This window comes from Amphibalanus amphitrite, unplaced genomic scaffold, assembly GCF_019059575.1.
Source record: "Amphibalanus amphitrite isolate SeventyFive unplaced genomic scaffold, NRLGWU_Aamphi_draft 000391F_arrow, whole genome shotgun sequence".
In the NCBI taxonomy this organism is placed as follows: Eukaryota; Metazoa; Arthropoda; class Thecostraca; order Balanomorpha; family Balanidae; genus Amphibalanus; species Amphibalanus amphitrite.
The window spans coordinates 393,010-412,228 of NW_024881885.1; the positions used below are offsets into that span (position 1 = coordinate 393,010).

The window sequence follows — 19,219 nt, forward strand, 5'->3', positions numbered from 1 at the left end:
ATTGCGACCCTTATTTTGGCGATCAGACGAACCCTTGAGGCACTTTTGACGCGCCCCGTCCTTTAAGGGCCGATTAAGGGGTAATGGGTAAGATGCACACATCTGGAACCCGAGGCTGCGGCTAGATATTGACCCGAGGAATCGATTGCGACCCTTATTTTGGCGATCAGACGAACCCTTGAGGCACTTTTCACGCGCCCCTTCCTTTAAGGGCCGATTAAGGGGTAAGGGGTAAGTTGCACACATCTGGAACCCGAGGCTGCGGCTAGATATTGACCCGAGGAATCGATTGCAACCCTTATTTTGGCGATCAGACGAACCCGTGAGGCACTTTTGACGCGCCCCTTCCTTTAAGGGCCGATTAAGGGGTAAGGGGTAAGTTGCACACATCTGGAACCCGAGGTTGCGGCTAGATATTGACCCGGGGAATCGATTGCGACCCTTATTTTGGCGATCAGACGAACCCTTGAGGCACTTTTGACGCGCCCCGTCCTTTAAGGGCCGATTAAGGGGTAAGGGGTAAGTTGCACACATCTGGAACCCGAGGCTGCGGCTAGATATTGACCCGGGGAATCGATTGCGACCCTTATTTTGGCGATCAGACGAACCCTTGTGGCACTTTTGACGCGCCCCGTCCTTTAAGGGCCGATTAAGGGGTAAGGGGTAAGTTGCACACATCTGGAACCCGAGGCTGCGGCTAGATATTGACCCGGGGAATTGATTGCGACCCTTATTTTGGCGATCAGACGAACCCTTGAGGCACTTTTGACGCGCCCCTTCCTTTAAGGGCCGATTAAGGGGTAAGGGGTAAGTTGCACACATCTGGAACCCGAGGCTGCGGCTAGATATTGACCCGAGGAATCGATTGCAACCCTTATTTTGGCGATCAGACGAACCCTTGAGGCACTTTTGACGCGCCCCTTCCTTTAAGGGCCGATTAAGGGGTATGGGGTAAGTTGCACACATCTGGAACCCGAGGCTGCGGCTAGATATTGACCCGGGGAATCGATTGCGACCCTTATTTTGGCGATCAGACGAACCCTTGAGGCACTTTTGACGCGCCCCGTCCTTTAAGGGCCGATTAAGGGGTAAGGGGTAAGTTGCACACATCTGGAACCGGAGGCTGCGGCTAGATATTGACCCGGGGAATCGATTGCGACCCTTATTTTGGCGATCAGACGAACCCTTGAGGCACTTTTGACGCGCCCCTTCCTTTAAGGGCCGATTAAGGGGTAAGGGGTAAGTTGCACACATCTGGAACCCGAGGCTGCGGCTAGATATTGACCCGGGGAATCGATTGCAACCCTTATTTTGGCGATCAGACGAACCCTTGAGGCACTTTTGACGCGCCCCGTCCTTTAAGGGCCGATTAAGGGGTAAGGGGTAAGTTGCACACATCTGGAACCCGAGGCTGCGGCTAGATATTGACCCGGGGAATCGATTGCGACCCTTATTTTGGCGATCAGACGAACCCTTGAGGCACTTTTGACGCGCCCCGTCCTTTAAGGGCCGATTAAGGGGTAAGGGGTAAGTTGCACACATCTGGAACCCGAGGCTGCGGCTAGATATTGACCCGGGGAATCGATTGCGACCCTTATTTTGGCGATCAGACGAACCCTTGAGGCAATTTTGACGCGCCCCTTCCTTTAAGGGCCGATTAAGGGGTAAGGGGTAAGTTGCACACATCTGGAACCCAAGGCTGCGGCTAGATATTGACCCGAGGAATCGATTGCGACCCTTATTTTGGCGATCAGACGAACCCTTGAGGCACTTTTGACGCGCCCCGTCCTTTAAGGGCCGATTAAGGGGTAAGGGGTAAGAGCTAGGGCCAAATAAAGGTCATATTCTTGCTCCCCGTCCCCCAATTGACCTACTATGAGTTTTTTAGGCGATTCTGAATCCGACGCTGTATTCGTTGCTGTTGCTGACGCTAACTTCACGGACATGTAAAATGGCGCCTTGTCGGCTTCACTATCTTCCATAGGAGGTCCATTGGGATTGTCAGTCCAGTTTATTTATACGTCCGTGACTTCAACGCTGTAAAAAAAATATGTGCTGAATTAATTTTTAGTTTCACCAAAATATAAGCAATTTATCATTTCTTTTTCACTTTTGTAATTATTGTTGAGTGAAGAGACATGTTGCTAGTTCTGACAATATAAATTATTAATCAAAAAACGAAATGCGACGGTAAGTATCTGCTGCTAAATTATCACTTTAACCAAATACATGGAGAGTCTTGCTACCATTGCTTATAAAACGTGCTTATCAATACACAAATGTTTTATTTCAGACAAGAAGGATTTATTTGCCTGAAGTCTTGCGTCATGTACTACTGCTTTGATTCCAAAGACGCTCTCCGGGTCGGGGTAATTTAGTTCTTCATCGATCGATAAGAGATTTTGATTCCATTGATATCCAAATTGATAAGCTCGGCACCATGGAGTAAGGGCGTCCCCACAGGGGTGACGCAGGAAATATGAATGGCGTTTACACCGACAGTAGTTTCCCACAGCCGGCAATGGGAATCTCCTGTCGGTGTAAACGCCACTATAGTCCCATCCAACTCAAACACTGGGGAATATCCCCGCACTTTTGAAGACGGAAATCTATGGACCTGCTCGAAAAATAGTGGATAAAATACGGCGAGCTTTCAGTTTTATGGTTGGGTCTCCCTTCCGAGGCACATATTTACGGGGGATGTTGGGTTATATTCCCCCGGCGTCCTGATGATCGGCGCCCAGCTCAACGTCGAAGGCGCCCTGATACGCGGCACTGCTATCTGTGAAGGTGCCCAGGTTGCTGCCGCTCGAATTTTGGTCGCCTACTTAACAAAACCTCCGTTGGTGCCATCTCAGTTTCCTCGAGGTCAGGCAACCTTCACACGCCGTTGGCTACCTTGGCTGGCCGGCGACTCGTTCCCCTCGTGGCGACGCTCTTGACATCCAGTCAAAAGTTGGAGTGGCTGGCGCCCCCAGTGGGGGCCGGGGAAGGGGCAGTGGGCCTCCACGTTGCTCTCTTCCCGAGCCTATGGTGACTTGGCTCAACTCTCCTCAATAGAATCTGGATTCTGCACGCTGTATTAACATGGGCGTAGACACCACTACGGACAATACGGACAGTGGGTGTGACAATCAGTAGTGCCATTCATATAGAGGGTGTCATATATGAGCGGAGAGGCAGCAGTACAGCTGAGCGGAGAGACAACATTAAAACAACAGCACAGCTGGCGTTGCATGGAGCTGCAGGCAACCGGACAGCGGAGGCTTGCGAAAAATAAACAATTCGTAACTTCAACGTATAAACAATAGTATAAAAAGCAACATAAACACATATTCTCATGGTCGAACCCATGTACTAGCGGCTAACGGCGGGCACAGGCACGCAGTGCGGTAGCGGTACCGGATCACACGTCATGGGCGTTGTCTCAGCATAGGTTGTTATGAGCGGAGAGGCAACAGTACAGCTGAGCGGAGAGACAACATTAAAACAACAGTACAGCTGGCGTTGCATGGAGCTGCAGGCAACCGGACAGCGGAGGCTTGCGAAAAATAAACAATTCGTCACTTCAACGTATAAACAATAGTAAAAGCAACATAAACACATATTCTCATGGTCGAACCCATGCACTAGCGGCTCACGGCGGGCACAGGCACGCAGTGCGGTAGCGGTACCGGATCACACGTCATGGGCGTTGTCTCAGCATAGGTTGTTATGAGCGGAGAGGCAACAGTACAGCTGAGCGGAGAGACAACATTAAAACAACAGTACAGCTGGCGTTGCATGGAGCTGCAGGCAACCGGACAGCGGAGGCTTTCGAAAAATAAACAATTCGTCACTTCAACGTATAAACAATAGTAAAAGCAGCATAAACACATATTCTCATGGTCGAACCCATGCACTAGCGGCTCACGGCGGGCACAGGCACGCAGTGCGGTAGCGGTACCGGATCACACGTCATGGGCGTTGTCTCAGCATAGGTTGTTCGCAATCTAGTTGAAGCCTAAGAAGACGGCCAGTGGGGTCTCACTGCTGCTGAGGCGACCTCGGAGACGATGCGTCGCCCCTCCTGTCGGTGACCTGCGGTGAGCAGGACTCCAGATAGCTGTCTGGCACGTTGCCGACACTGCCAGACGCTGTCAGCAGGCCTCACTGCTGCAAGGGATGTGCAGATGGACGCCAGGTGACTTCGTCTGCAGGCGATTCCGGAGACCGCGGCCTCACCAGGCAGTACCACCTGCATCGCCATGTCGGTGTTTCTAGAAATGGAAAAATAACAGTATCGGTGAAGGACAAGCAATACAATGTATTCTGTTTTCCTCTCTTGCAGGTATACGTAATCTACAATTATGATTGTTCCTATTTCATTCAACTGAACCTGAAAATTCCATATTGGCACATTGTTTGACTAAATTTGTGTAGTTGGGAACAGGGGCGACGCCACGGTGCGACGACTGGAGGGGACATTGACCATTTTGGAGGGGACGAGGACCATTTCAAGTCGATTCTTTCCATGCAACGCCATAGGCGTAATGTTAAAATTCTAAAAGTGGAGGGGACGAGATCCCCTCCGTCCCCCCCCCCCCCCTGTGGCGACGCCCTTGGTTGGGAAGCAGATTGTTTGAAAAACATGTTTGGCTGAACAGTGCGGAAAATATTTCATTGATCACTATAGCTGCAACAAAAATACTGAGACAGAAAACATTTGCGCTTACCTGGCTCTTTAGTCAGTCCCGCACAATGGAAGTGGTACCATTTATCGCAGCCGTCGCATCCGACCATCGGTGCTGCACTGATGCTGCTGCATTCCCCACATTCCCAGTACCTTAGGAGCGTCTTGGCTGTGAAAAGATTACTTGAGTCATGGCGCATACATGAATAGTAAGATGTTTTATATGTTTAACATCGCATAGCAAAGACACAACAGCTGGGAGTCAAGTGTAAGCCAAAGTGTAACCCCTGCCATGTTTTGCAGACTGGATTTTAAGCAAGAAAAGCTTTGCTAAAAATGACGCTTGACGAAGCCTCATCCTACTGGGCTGTCTGACATGTCTCCCTGTAAAAAGCATGTGGCCCTTATATTGTATATATGATGAATATGTTAATAATGCAGAGAAAACACAGTATAAATTATACCCAACGTTTCATCTTAATCGACTTTGTCAAGGGTGTTTGAACAGCTTGAGATGAGTAGTGTAAGGGTACCTAGGTACATCTGAAAATAAACTGAATCTGCGTTCAATAAACATTGATTTTGATAATACATTTCACAAATCAACTGCTAATAACAATCATACTAAAATAGCACGACAGATAACCAACAATCGCATGAAGAACTTCTTGATTCGCCTTGACATTAACTCGGTTTACATAGCATTTTTGACGAGGCTCTAGCTCGTAATTTGGCGATAATTTCGATGCAGTGTTCTTCAAATATTTAGAGGGGATCATTTTGTAAATTGTTAAGCACCTTGGCATCTTTTGCAAACATCACGGACGGAGATAAGCTTGCAAAAACCCTATGTAAACGCGGTCTATTGTCGTCCGAACGAATGTTGTTACACATTTGTCTTTTCTGCTCAGCATTTGTGTTTGCCATTTACCGCACCAATGTTCGCCAGCGGTGGTGACTTTACCCAGCCCCCACCGGACACGATTTGGTAGCCGAGGTCTGTGACGTCAGCCGGGCGTGAAGTTTTCCCTTCACCATAGGCTTTACACACAAACTTGCCGAAGTTCATGCCAGGATAGCCCGGCCTGAAAGTGCAAAAATGAATAAATTTTGCCCTCATTAGATTCAGTGCTTCATTTTATAACTAAAAACGTCCGTTATTAGGCCTCAATGAAGGTACAAAGTACTCAAAATCGAAATTCAAGAAGATGCTGTCCGAGCACAACTGGTAACATCACGTGACTTCTTTTCAGCAGATTATTGATAATTTCAGGATATATTCACACGATTGCTGCCTAAAACATCATAAATACATTTGCAGCATTTATAACTTCCGTTTAAGTCATAACCTTGTAAAATGCAAAGTGTATCATGGTAGTCACGTGACCAAAGGTATAACAGGGGGTTGGGACAAACACTCAAAGGATTTCGAGTTTATTAATTAAATTATATAATTTTCATGGTGGAATTGAAAGATTGTATTTTTTCCTAATAGCATACAAATTTTTGTATGTAAAATATTTTCCTTACGGGTGAAATTCTCCATATAAGAAACATCAGTGACGTCACCAGGGCTTTACTCAAAACATCGGATCTACCTGTTTATTATAGGTATCTTGACTTTACCTTACCTGCTAACGAAACGTCACACACGACATGACGTCACCCGAAGACGTCATCAAAAAGTCCAGCTCTTAGGCGTGTCCTATTCAGCGTTCGATAAGATAATAGATGTGCAAAAATTTTATTTTTTTGCTGATAGCCAGTTTTTGATAAGGTATCTATACGATGTCTTTCACTAACGCGTCCACATTTCCCCGACATCAGTGGTGTTTTTTCGTATTTGCTTTGAAAGACAGCTACAAGCAAGAGTGCGCGTGTCGATATCGAACGACGGTACCATAGAGTTCAGTGACGGTACCGTTTCAGTTTCAATTTCAATTTGCTTTCGACTATCGGATAGCTCGTTTGATGTTATGCATATGTAATTGATCGTTGTTTCTAACACACAGACCTGTGGTAGGCAAATATAGAGCAAAAATTGCTTGTTGTCTAAAGACTAAGCTTTTGATTTGCAGTGAAGACAACTTGAAGTAAAGTCAGAAATACCGATTTTGTAAGCCTCTCACTCAATGCATATATTTAAGTGCTCTAAAAAGCACATATGAAGCCTCAATACACTAGCCAGCTGAAAATATCTATCTTTTTATTTACTTTTGACTTCATTCCTACTGCCCGACAAGCAGTGCTTGTTTCGTTCTATATTTATTTGTACACTTGAATCATTCTAAATCCAACATGCTTGAAATTCTGAATCCTATAGCTATTTTTTTGTTTTTGTTGCTGATTTCCAATTTAATGACATATTGGGCTAAAGTAGTTTGAAGCTAGTATTTTACTGTCTTGGAAGATTCTGAGTGAAAATCACTGTTTTGTCATCAGAATTGAGGAATTACCTAAATCATAGATAACATGAATCATGATAACATGATTCATGTTATCTATGCCTAAATATTAATATTCAATTATTTGAATATTTATTTGGTACCTATCAAACAGACATGTCATGAACAGAGAAGCATAAAAATAAAAAATAGATCGCACAGCAACATGATAATGATAAGTAACTAAGTGTATAGGATCACAGGATGGTACATTGATTTAAATAATATCTATCATTGCTACATACTCATCTGTTCTGCTCACCTGTTATGGGATTTGCTTTTGTGAGAGAAGCTAACTTGATAAAGATGAGAGGAATAGAGAATAGAGAGAACAAGAAAGAAAGAACAGGGATCCTGCAGAGGAAGAGCTCGCTTGCTGGATGAGATGCCAGCTGTTATAGTCCAGCTCAGATTGAGATTGCTAATCCAAACCATGGCAACTGAGGTGATGAATTCCACCAGCTGGAGTTTTGCAATCTGTACCAGCCCACACTGACACCAGGCCAAGCCTGCACTTAACAAGACTTAAAATTGTCACTAAATATTTAAGAAATCAAATAAAATTTGCACTTCATTTGACTTATCAAAAAAAGAACATAATATTTCCCAGATGACCATCTTTTTTTGCAAAAATGGACCAGCAAAGCAGCTCAGTATGGTACTATGCTGGGTCTGTGCCAGGTGCCACTCCAACTCTAAATCCTCATCATACTTAAGTTGTTCCTCACTGAATCATGCACTGCCTCTCACTGAAGAGATCTTGTGGAAATTGTCATACCGTGTAAGCTGGAGCCAGACTGGGAAAGTGAGCCCACTGGCATCACACTGACATGTCACGAAAAGTATAAAAAGATAGATGACACAGCAACATGATCAGAATCAGTAGCACAGTTAGCACTTAGCTATCAGTTTGCACAGGATGGTACAATCTATGTACTCAAGATTGGTGTGGTAAACAGTCCTTTGCCCACCCCAATGTTCCAATACATGTTGCAATGTTGCAAAAGGTAACACAGAAACATGCTCACAATTATAGCACAGGATGGTAAAACCTACGTGCTGCAAACAGTGCATCACCCAATTGTTCAGTATTGTTAGACATATTATAAAAATCTGATGGCCAATAGTTGCAAACCAAAATGATAATTAAAATCTAAATCTTTTTCCTAGATGGAGAAAGATTCGAAAGATTCCACCTGGAGAGATATTATAAGCATCACCCAATGTCTCACACAATGTAGATTTGAACTCGGCTAGATCTAGCTAGGAGGCTTCATTGTCAGGTAAAGAGTTCCATGGCAAATTGCAATGAGCCGTTTTGCATGTGTTTAATCCAATCACCTACTGTTTGTTGCAGGTCACCATGGCGGGAGGGCGGAGGAACCTCCCGCGCTCGACGCCAATGAAGCCGGTACCTCCGGCCGACATGCGGACAAAGTGAGTCACTCTTTCAGATGCTGAAGAAAATGAATGCAATAGCGGATTTGGTGAACATCGACTCACATCACTATGAGGCGCAGGTCGCAGAGTTTGGATTAATTACTAACAGCAAGCATACAACGACTCGCCGTTTGGTGGTATCTGGAGCACAAACGTGGATTTACCGTCTTCCGTTGCATTCTGTAACCAAGCTGTCATTTCTGGCGCTTAAAAACCTTCTGATGAACCCCTACATCTGGACATATTTCTCGTACTGTTGGTTGTACTACGTCTTTGAGACTATTTTCACGTGCGGTGCCGACAGGCCGGGCAGCGAGGACCGGTCGTGGCAGGTGCCCTGTCTACAGCACGTGCTCATCCGGACATCCCGCGCGACGGCGAGCTCTTCTTCGAGACGCTGATGGTGGTGTTTGTGTGCACGGGCCTGGGCCTGCAGTACCTGAACATGTACCGTACCATCTGGTGGCTGCCCCACTCGTACACGCTCTACGCCATGGTGAGTTCAGGGCGCGTAGGGCGGGCGCCATCGGGAATGCTGCTGATTAGACCTTCACGTATGTTTTCAGGGAGCGGTATGCTGCGCAGGACGCATGATTATTGGTGACAATTATGATTACGAGCGAGCGAGCGCAGCGAGCGAAGCGAAGTCTTTTTACGAGCGAGCGAGCGCAGCGAGCGAAGCGAGTCTTTTCAATGGGTGGAGACTTCCATTTCGCGTCTAGCTAGACGCGTCCAAGTCTTAGACGCGTCTAGTTGACGGCGGCTGCGTCTAGCTGGCGACTGCTAACTTTAGACGCGTCTAGCTTAGAAGTCTCCGTCCACGCCAAGTTAGACGCCAACTTGGACGTCTGCTCAGTTAGACGCCAGTTGGACGCCAGTGGAAGTCTCCACCCAATATAACAGAAAAATCTCAGTATGAGCGGCCCGGCCCGGCCCGGCCCGGCCCGGCCTGTAACGCTTTTGAGAGGCTTATATCTCAGCAACCGCTGGACCGATTGGCCTGCGGTCTTTTTTGCTGGGTAGCCCCATCCCTTCTACCCCGTAATTGACTACTTTTGATACATCTCAGTGACCGTCGTGGCACGTGCCACGTGAAAAGTCAAGGGTGTTCAAGCAGTTTTGCAAAAGTATGATTTTGAGGGCCCATATCTCAGCAGCGGCTTGAGCGATTGTCTTGCGTAATTTTTATAGGGTAGCTGCATCCCTTCTACCAAAGGTCGGATACTCTTGATCTATGTGAGCGACCCCCACTGCACGTGCAAAATAAAAAAGAAGAGGTGCCAAATTTGTTCCCATTTCAGTAACTCGGTAATTACTGGGGCGATTTCGCTGAAATTGGCATACAGGTAGGCACCCACCAGGCAATGCATTCCCATGTGTTGGGTTAAGGTGCTACTGCACGTGCGCACGTGCAGGGGCGCTTCCAGATCTCGAGAACGGCTGGGCCGATCGCGCTCAAATTTGGTACACGGTTGGGGACCAGTTAGTAGGGTGCCGTGCAACAGTCATTTTGGACCCCGTTTGCACGTGCGCACGTGCAGAATGCCGCTTCCAGATCTCAGGAACGGCTGGGCCGATTGCGTTCAAATTTGGTACACCGCTAGCGACCGGTTAGAAGGGTGCTTTGCGCAAGCCCGTTGGAAGTACCCTCTCGCCCTTCCGCACGTGCAGCCTGCAGGGCTCACTATCTCGCTCGCTCGTTCTTCGCCCAAAAGGCGTTTTACTGGTCAATATAACGGAAAAATCTCAGTATGAGCGGCCCGGCCCGGCCCGGCCTGTAACGCTTTTGAGAGGCTTATATCTTAGCAACCGCTGGACCGATTGGCCTGCGGTTTTTTGCTGGGTAGCCCCATCCCTTCTACCCGTAATTGACTACTTTTGATACATGTCAGTGACCGTCGTGGCACGTGCCACGTGAAAAGTCAAGGGTGTTCAAGCAGTTTTGCAAAAGTAGTGATTTTGAGAGGCCCATATCTCAGCAGCGGCTTGAGCGATTGTCTTGCGATAATTTTTATAGGGTAGCTGCATCCCTTCTACCAAAGGCCGGATACTCTTGATCTATGTGAGCGACCCCCACTGCACGTGCAAAATACAAAAAGAAGAGGTGCCAAATTTGTTCCCATTTCAGTAACTCGGTAATTACTGGGGCGATTTCGCTGAAACTTGGCATACAGGTAGGCACCCACCAGGCATGCATTCCAATGTGTTGCGGTTAGGGTGCTACTGCACGTGCGCACGTGCAGGGGGCGTTTCCAGATCTCGAGAACTGCTGGGCCGATTGCGCTCAAATTTGGTACACGGTTGGGGACCGGTTAGTAGGGTGCCGTGCAAAAGTCATTTTGGACCCCGTTTGCACGTGCGCACGTACAGAATGCCGCTTCCAGATCTCAGGAACGGCTGGGCCGATTGCGTTCAAATTTGGCACACCGCTAGCGACCGGTTAGAAGGGTGCTTAGCACAGGCCCGTTGGAAGTACCCTCTTGGCCTTCCGCACGTGCAGGGCTCACTATCTCGCTCGCTCGTTCTTCGCCCAAAAGGCGTTTTACTGGTTTAACAGTATTTCAGACGGATTCTCAGCGCCAAAGGCGTGAAGTGGATTGCCAATAATCGAGTAAAACGGGCCTGGGCACGTTTGCACGTATCATGAATGTCTGTGTGCATGCATGCACCATGTGTGTTGTGTCATGTGAAGGTATATGTATGCATTGCGCGCGATATATATTGTGCTACTCGGTGATATCTCGCGACCAAAGCCGAAAGTTTTTAGCGGAAGAAGCTTGTCTTATTAGCTGAGGAGTAATGGTACTTGTACAACTACAGTCAAAATGTCACTGCTTAGATGCATGATTTGATCTGGATCCGGCGTCGAGCGAGGATAGGCCGCATGGAAAGGAGTTTGAGCGAACAAAATGAATCTGCAGAGGCAACAGCGTAAATGCTCCCAGTTCATTGGGGTCACTCGTCCAAATGAATGAGAAACTGGTGCAACAATTTTTTAAGTGCTTACATTGCGTTGAACAATTCCAAAAAAAAAATGGCAACAGAGGACAGAGGCAAGAATAGGCATTTTCATTACAAAATGACTGAATTTAGCGATGAGGTAGTGTAAAAGATCAGAACATATTCGAGAAAAAGAAATATATAATCTCTGTCGACAAATGTCGTGAACCTGTAGCTCACCTCCGTCTGTCTCGCTTTTTCCATGCACGGTTCAACTGGTATAATTAAGTCGCATGACGCATCGAGAGTCTAATGAAACTTTGAAAAGTATGCCAGAAATTGCTAATTCGGGCGTACTCTTCCACTCAAAATCGATGGTTTCGGAATAAGGGCCCGCAAAGTTGTCTGGCTCTCGTCATACTGGTTATTTTGAACAAAAATTAATTTAGTAAGTAGTAAATATTCAAATCGAACTTCACTGTCTATGTGAAAAAAACATTTTCGTAGTCATAGTCACCACCCGTTGTGGTCTTGACTATGCAGTATGTAGGCTATCGGTTGCTGCCAACAGAAGGGAGAGCTGGACATTTCGTATGCTTGTTCCATGTGGAAAGAGCCATGTTCCCGCATTGTCACAGAGGAACTGCATGTAAGCAAAGCTGCCTGTGTCGGTAGGTAGGAGACACGAACAAATGCCGAAGGAGTGCCCGCTAATGGAGATGCTGGAAGTTAATCTCTGTTCTTAGAATCACTCTTTGTGGCGGTATAATGAGGTCGGTTTACACCTCGACGGATGCCTTGTGATCACTTTGCATAAGTGAACCGTATGCAGATTAGCGCCAAGCCACATGGACGATAATGCTCGGCCATTCTCCACATGATACCCTGCAGTCTCGTGAGTCGGTGCACCACAGGCGGACTTTGATTTGTTTGCGGTCAGCGGTCTAATCAAAATGTATGAGCGACAATGTGTGTGATGATGAGGGTTATACCTACTGCTGTGCAAACTAATCGTGTCATTCATTCTGGTTCATGTGTGTTGACTGGTGTGTATCACTTGGATATGCATATTAGCTGCTCGGTCCTTACGTATATATGTATTGTTGACTCATAAGTCATGAGAAGTGCATTTCTGATTACGGAGCGAGCGAAGCGAGCGTAGTCTTTCCTTAGATTAACGGAAATTTCTGAGTATGAGCGGCCGGCCGGCCGTGGTCACGATTCTGCGACGCTTATATCTCAGCAACCACTTGACCGATTTACACGCGGTAATTTTTGTAGGGGAGCTTCATTCCTTCTACCAAGTATTGGACTATTCCCGATGCATGTGGGTGACCCCTTATGCACGTGCCACGTGCAAAACGAAGAGGTGTCACTTTTGTAATTGTTGCAATATCTCGGTAACTACTTGGCCGATTGCGCTGAAAGTTGGCATGTAGGTAGGCACCCACTAGGCAATGCATATCCATGTGCCAGAGTTGGGGTCCTGCTGCACGTGCGCACGTGCAGGGGTCGACTCCAGATCTCGAGAAAGGCTGGGCTGATGGCGCTCAAATTTGGCACATGGCTAGGGACCGGTTAGTAGGGTGCCGTGCAAAAGTCAGTTGGGACCCATTTTGCACGTGCGCACGTGCAGGGTGCCGCTTCCAGATCTCGAGAACGGCTGGGCCGATTGTGCTCAAAGTTGGCACATCGCTAGAGACCGGTTAGTAGGGTGCCGTGCACAAGTCAGCTGGAGGTACCCCGTCGAAATTTCGCACGTGCAAGGCTCACCCTCTCGCTCGCTCCGTTAGTCGCCCCAAAAGGCGTTATACTGGTGCATAGAACGTAGTACATAGAACCTTATAGTAACCACTGGCATAAATGTAATGGTCAGATGGTAAGCCTATACGACATACGTGTGCAAGATTTGATTTATTTCATCTGTACAACGCAATGAAATCAATTCACCATTCTTCGAGACGTAGTACCAGCTCTTCGAATAACGCATGAGTTCTTATTTCGTTTAAACGTCTTCTTACCTACGCCCGACGCCATATCGAAATTTTCTGGCGAAATTTTTGCTCTTTTCAGCCAGGAAGAACCGGTGCTTCGAATCCATCGAATCCAGCACGGTACTGCAGTGTTCACGTTGTCAGAATCTGTACCTCATTGATACAGACATGACGTTCTATTTCTGACGCTGCTGGCTCTATGTATGTTGTCAGGACCTCTACCTAGTACCTTATTGATACAGACATGACGTTCTATTTCTGACGCTGCTGGCTCTATGTATGTTGTCAGAACCTCTACCTTATTGACACGGTTCTGACCTGGCTTCATTGACGCTGCTGGTTCTATGTATGTTGTCAGAACCTGTACCTGATCGACACTGACGTCACGGGCTTCATCCTGACGCTGCTGGTTCTATGTATGTTGTCAGAACCTGTACCTGATCGACACTGACGTCACGGGCTTCATCCTGACGCTGCTGGTTCTATGTATGTTGTCAGAACCTGTACCTGATCGACACTGACGTCACGGGCTTCATCCTGACGCTGCTGTGTAAATGTATGTTGTCAGAACCTGTACCTGATCGACACTGACGTCACGGGCTTCATCCTGACGCTGCTGTGCCGTCGGTTCCTCTGGGCCGTGCTCAAACACATGAGCCTCAACTTTCTGCCGCGAGCGGCCGCCCAGTACATGTACTTAACTAGCAGGTGAGTGCTCAGATCGCTTAGATTGGGGTGAGCTGTCAAGCTTCTGCTGTCACATTTATAAATAAGCCTGTCATTTCCCAATAGTGAATCCTGGGCATTGTGGAATTGTGGATATTCAACACAGTGAATTATGTAAAAGCGTGCACCGTATCCATGGGAACCGTTCCGGTGTCAAATGGCGCATTTAGTGTCGCCCTTTAGCTGTTTTGCATTATTCGAATTCATCGCCCAAAACGCGACGATGGACTCGCATTTGCTCTTTGAGATCTTATTTTGTGACATACCTATAGTTAAGTAATTAATTGATACAAAAATACAAAAAATCAGTCTTGTGTTTATATTGCATTTGACGTATTAGTTATCAGCATAACATTTATCGATGAGTGATCGTGATAGCAATTTTTTAAATCTCAATCTGATACTACTAAGCTCATCGGCAAATGTCATGTCAAATTTGAGGATTCCTTATCAGTTAATAAGGAATCCTCAGTTAATTATTAAATCGTTTGCAGAACGGTATGCACTAATCTGACTGTATTTTCTGCTCACCGGCACCTGGCTTCACCCTGGTCGGATGTGAACCTCTGTTTTGTTTTCAGGATACTGGTGCTTCTCACTACGTTTTCTCTGCTCTCGTGGTTCACCTACCAGATATTCATGAAGCACCATATCGTCCATATTCTGTACCTGTATTATTTGTAAGTAGCGGAGTGTGCACTGTGTAACGTAGGAGTTAGTTACGTTGCTTTGCGAGTATGTATGCTCTAAGTTTTTACGCGTCTTTGCTTTACATTTTACAACATGTGCAATGGAAAGTTAGTACAGTCGTGGGACTTCAGCTTTTATAAGAATCACATAAATAATGTGTTTCTAATTAAATGCACTTGACAATGCGTTAGGTATAGAACAATGCGTTAGGTATATCTCTAATAGTCCAGACAGTTAAATAACGTGTGCCGATGTCAGGTGTCGTAATACCCAAAGCACTGCCATTAGTCAGTAATGCAGTGGTGATTTTTAAGCCTCAATGAAATCATGAATGAATAGGCTCGTTGAGCTTGCTAAAACAAAGATTTAGATAATTACAGCCGGTTATCCCCATCACATCCGGCCATCTAGCGTGAATAATGCTCCTTTCTTTTCCAGGATTGTGGTATACTTTATTATATTCGGACTCACAATGGAGCCCTTCCTGGATTTGATACCAGAATACTCAAAAATACGACAGGGCACATCAGGTAAATGACGATTGTCAGCACGTGTGGAAACATTTGGTGTTTACACTTTGTCGGCCTGGTATCAGTGACATTCCACCGGTAGCATTGTCCCTTTGTTTACCGTCTAGTTTAAAACGATTCAATCGATTTAATTTTGACGTGCAAATCCATCCGGTAGGAATGCCGGAATGTCATTGTTTGCTGTTAACACACTTGTATATTATATAATGTATCAGTGTCACACTTGCTTCAGACCTGTTTATAATTCAAAATTTACGCTGATTCTGCGTTCTTACAGTCACTTGTGTCGTTGCTGAAACCTGTATGTGCTAGCAGAAAATATAACGATAATTCAATATCGTGTCCACGACATTGCTGAACGAAGTGGTTTTTTCTTCCCTTATCGCGTTTCAGTATAATGTATATGCTTTGTTGTTCACAATTCCCTTCAGTGTTTTCTGTAGCATCCAGGTAACGTTTTCTACCGTACCCTCAGTGACGTATTCTACCGGGTACCCTTAGTGACGACTTTCACCGACACCTCAGTGACGTGCTCTACTGTACCCTCAGTGATGTATTCTACCGGGTACCCTCAGTGACGTATTCCACCGACATCTCAGTAAAGACTTCCACCGATACCTCAGTGACGTGTTCCACTACACCCCCAGTGACGTATTCTACCGTACTCCCAGTGACGCCGCGGCCCATCTACCACGCCTGCTCTCCGAGCCCCGAGGGTATTCGGCAGGAGGTGGAAGTACTCAAGGGCGACTTTAACGTCCGAATCAAACAGAGCCTCTTCAACGCGCTGATGGTCGGGTACTACGTCGGCATAATACCGCTCTTCTTTGCACAGGTAAGTTAATGCCTGTTATCTTGATACATAATTGAAATCCTCTGTATGTTTGTAGTTTACCTCCGCTCTACCTTATCCTGCGAGACTGAACGCATCCCGATTTTCCTTTCCAGTATGGTTAGGTATTCAATTACCATAGGTATCTGGAAAAGTTTGTTGCCAACAATTCAGAACGCCTACGCCGCTCATTATCTGTGTACGTTCGGTTAGAACTTGGTAGACCTACGTCGCAAAAGATTCTTTGTTTGGAATGTCGACGTATCCAGTAGTTCGCACTCAGTGTACTGGTGTTCAAAGTTCACCGCTTCCACTGCGCACCATCGGCGTTTTTTAGTCCACTGTTGTACCCCGCTATCTGACGTTCTTGACCTTTGTCTGTGCCCTGTGGACACTCCTTTTTCCGCCGTCAGTGTTTTTGGGTCGCTGTTGACAGATAATGACGCGTCGTTTCATTTCCAGAACACCCTGCAGTACGACACGTTCTGGGTGGGCCAGCACGCCGTGTTCGTGTTCTTAGCCAGCATGACGCTCTACCTGGTGTACTGCTTCCCGCCGCGCTACTGCGACATCCTGCACCGGGCCGCGCTCCACCTGGGCACCTGGTCCCGCGTGGACGACCGGCGCGCGCACATCTCATTTAATCCGTGAGTACATGTTAGAGCACAGGTCAACGGGAGGACGACATCGCAGCTTATTAACTGCTCTAATGGTTCCTATAACGCACGGTTTTATGAAAATTTAACAACACTGCTCGTTACAATTGTTATTTTTATGGAAATGCAACCTGCCCATTTATATTGCAAGTGGTTTTCGTATGCCGATTCCTGCTGTTTGGATGCTAACTCTTTTTTCTTTTTCTGAAGTCAGAGTGAGCAATTATTACGGCTGATTACGGCCTCACCGGTATGTTTAAATCGGTCAGTTTCCTTGGTGGGCTCGGACTCTGACATTGTTTTGACGAGGTCTGACGCGTTATCTGAGATAAGCCACCAGACCTGTCGAGTGTGTCACTCCAGTAATGACCGGACTGTAACCGCCTGCCACACAGGTGGAACCGGGAACAGCTGTGGTCGCGGGGCGTGCTGACCAAACACAGCCGCGAGTTCTACCGGTGTGACGCGCCCTCGGCCGCCGCCGAGCCGGGCAACGCGCACCACGAGCGGTTCTATGTGAGTTATAGTCGGGGAAACGCGCACCTCGAGAGATTCTACGTAGGGTGTAGTTGGGAGACGTGTAACATGAGAGATTCTACGTGAGTTGTAGCTGGGAAATATGCAACACGAGCGGCTAGCTAAGTCTGCGCTAGTTATAGTCGGGAAACGGGCAACACGAGCGATTTTATGTGGGTAATTGTCGGGTGATACGCACCACGAGCATACGTGAGTCGTCGGAAATGGCGGTTGAGCGACTCAACAGGGGCAGCCGGGAATTATTATGTGAATGAAGGGCGAGCATTGAAACAGTTTTACCGAGTAGCTGGTAATGCACACCACAAATTATTAGGTACCTGTGCTTAGCCGGGAAATGTGCATCACTAGAGACTAAGTCAGTTTACTCTCCCCTCCCCCTCACCCTGCTCCTCCCCTGCCGTCGTCAGATGCTGTTCTTCAGCCCGTCCAGAGAGCACTGAGCAGTGGTGCGGGTCCCTCTCCCCCGCTGACCCCCTCCCCCTCTTCTACCACCTTCAGATGCTGTTCTACAGCCCCTCTGGGACGCAGTGGGTGGTACTGGCCCCTCTCTCCCGCTGACCGCCCTCCCCTCCCCTCCCCCGTCGTCTTCAGATGCTGTTCTGCAACCCGTCCGGGGCGCAGTGCTTCATCCTAGGCCTGCAGGTGTGCGCCGTCCTCTCCGAGACGCTGCTGCTCATCAGGGCCGTCGAGTGGTACCAGCTCATATCGGGCTCCATCCTGCTCTTTGTCAACTTCTACCCGCTGTTCAAACTATTCAGGGACTACCTTATACTGTGTAAGATATACAAGGCCGAGCGGCTGATCCTAGAGAAACAGGCGCCGGCTAGCTGAGGCGACACGTGTAAAAATGGACTCGTCCAGGGTATGACCTCCCCCGCAGTGGGAATGGACTCATCTTCATGACATGTTGAGCGTCGTGCCGTTGTTATCTTCAGGAATATTGTGTTTGTGTTCCCGAACGGTGAACTGTAAGCTTGCGTGCGCGCCCGTCGTAAGTGCGAAAGGGGCGTGTTTTTAACGATGACTTAATGTGTTCGAATGATGGCTGTATTTTTGGTTCATTGCTTGATTTGCTGCACCTTGCTGCGCAGGGGAAACTGAAGTTGCTTCATTGATTCGCTGTATAACTGCCTGATATCATCGGTGGCTTTTCGCGGTGTGCGGCGAATGGCCACCCCATTACGTAATACGCTTTTGTTGCAAGGTGATACGAGACGCACATGGGTTAGAATGAGATGTTCAGACTTGTTTTCATGTTGTTGATTTGGTAAAGTCGTCATTTGTTCGCGTATAAACATTTGCACTTGTCTGTATTCCGAAGAAGTGGTAGCGCTACAAGGATTTTTAGTATTGACTTGGCATTGGCCAATAAACTTCAGTTGGCGATATTGGGTGGTTTATGGGATTGGAGGAGCGTGTGCCTCCTACTGAAATTCGTATCCGGCGCCCGTATAGCAAAGACTCGTTTTGGAGAGGGTCGATGTAGGATAACGTTTGGTAAATGGAATATCATCGGCTAGGGTGGTATATTGTTAAATCGTAAACCGCTTCTGAAGGCTGTCATTATTGCAATTCAAGATCTCCATTCGTATTGGATAACGTCGCCACTCGCCACATAATCATAGTTCGTAATGGAGACGGTTCGTGTCAAATGCGGTTTGTGTGTGATAGGTCAGGGCAATGTTGATAGGTCAGGTTCATATGAATGAGTTCGTATGAAGAGAAAAAACTTTTCGTTCGAAGAAAACCCTCTTAAGT

The 19,219-nt window shown here is 47.1% G+C and overlaps 1 protein-coding gene across 1 annotated transcript; it reads left to right on the forward strand.

Moving 5' to 3' along the window:
* The first annotated feature begins 6,043 nt into the window (after positions 1 to 6,043).
* On the forward strand, positions 6,044 to 18,849 carry LOC122390331 (transmembrane protein 39A-like). The gene is made up of 11 exons (XM_043383145.1): positions 6,044 to 6,054; positions 7,872 to 7,921; positions 8,474 to 8,553; positions 8,861 to 9,052; positions 14,059 to 14,198; positions 14,798 to 14,896; positions 15,345 to 15,436; positions 16,108 to 16,271; positions 16,731 to 16,915; positions 17,320 to 17,440; positions 18,053 to 18,849. Exons 1-11 carry the CDS (start codon positions 6,044 to 6,046, stop codon positions 18,290 to 18,292), a joined length of 1,374 nt encoding a protein of 457 aa, XP_043239080.1. The 3' UTR covers positions 18,293 to 18,849.
* Positions 18,850 to 19,219: the final 370 nt, after the last annotated feature.

What these genes read in the sequence shown, in the direction of transcription:
- LOC122390331 (XM_043383145.1), top strand. An exon ending in ATTCTGTACCTGTATTATTT is followed by an intron (nt 14,897 to 15,344) that starts GTAAGTAGCGGA and finishes TTTCTTTTCCAG; the next exon opens with GATTGTGGTATACTTTATTA. An exon ending in GCGCACATCTCATTTAATCC is followed by an intron (nt 16,916 to 17,319) that starts GTGAGTACATGT and finishes CCTGCCACACAG; the next exon opens with GTGGAACCGGGAACAGCTGT.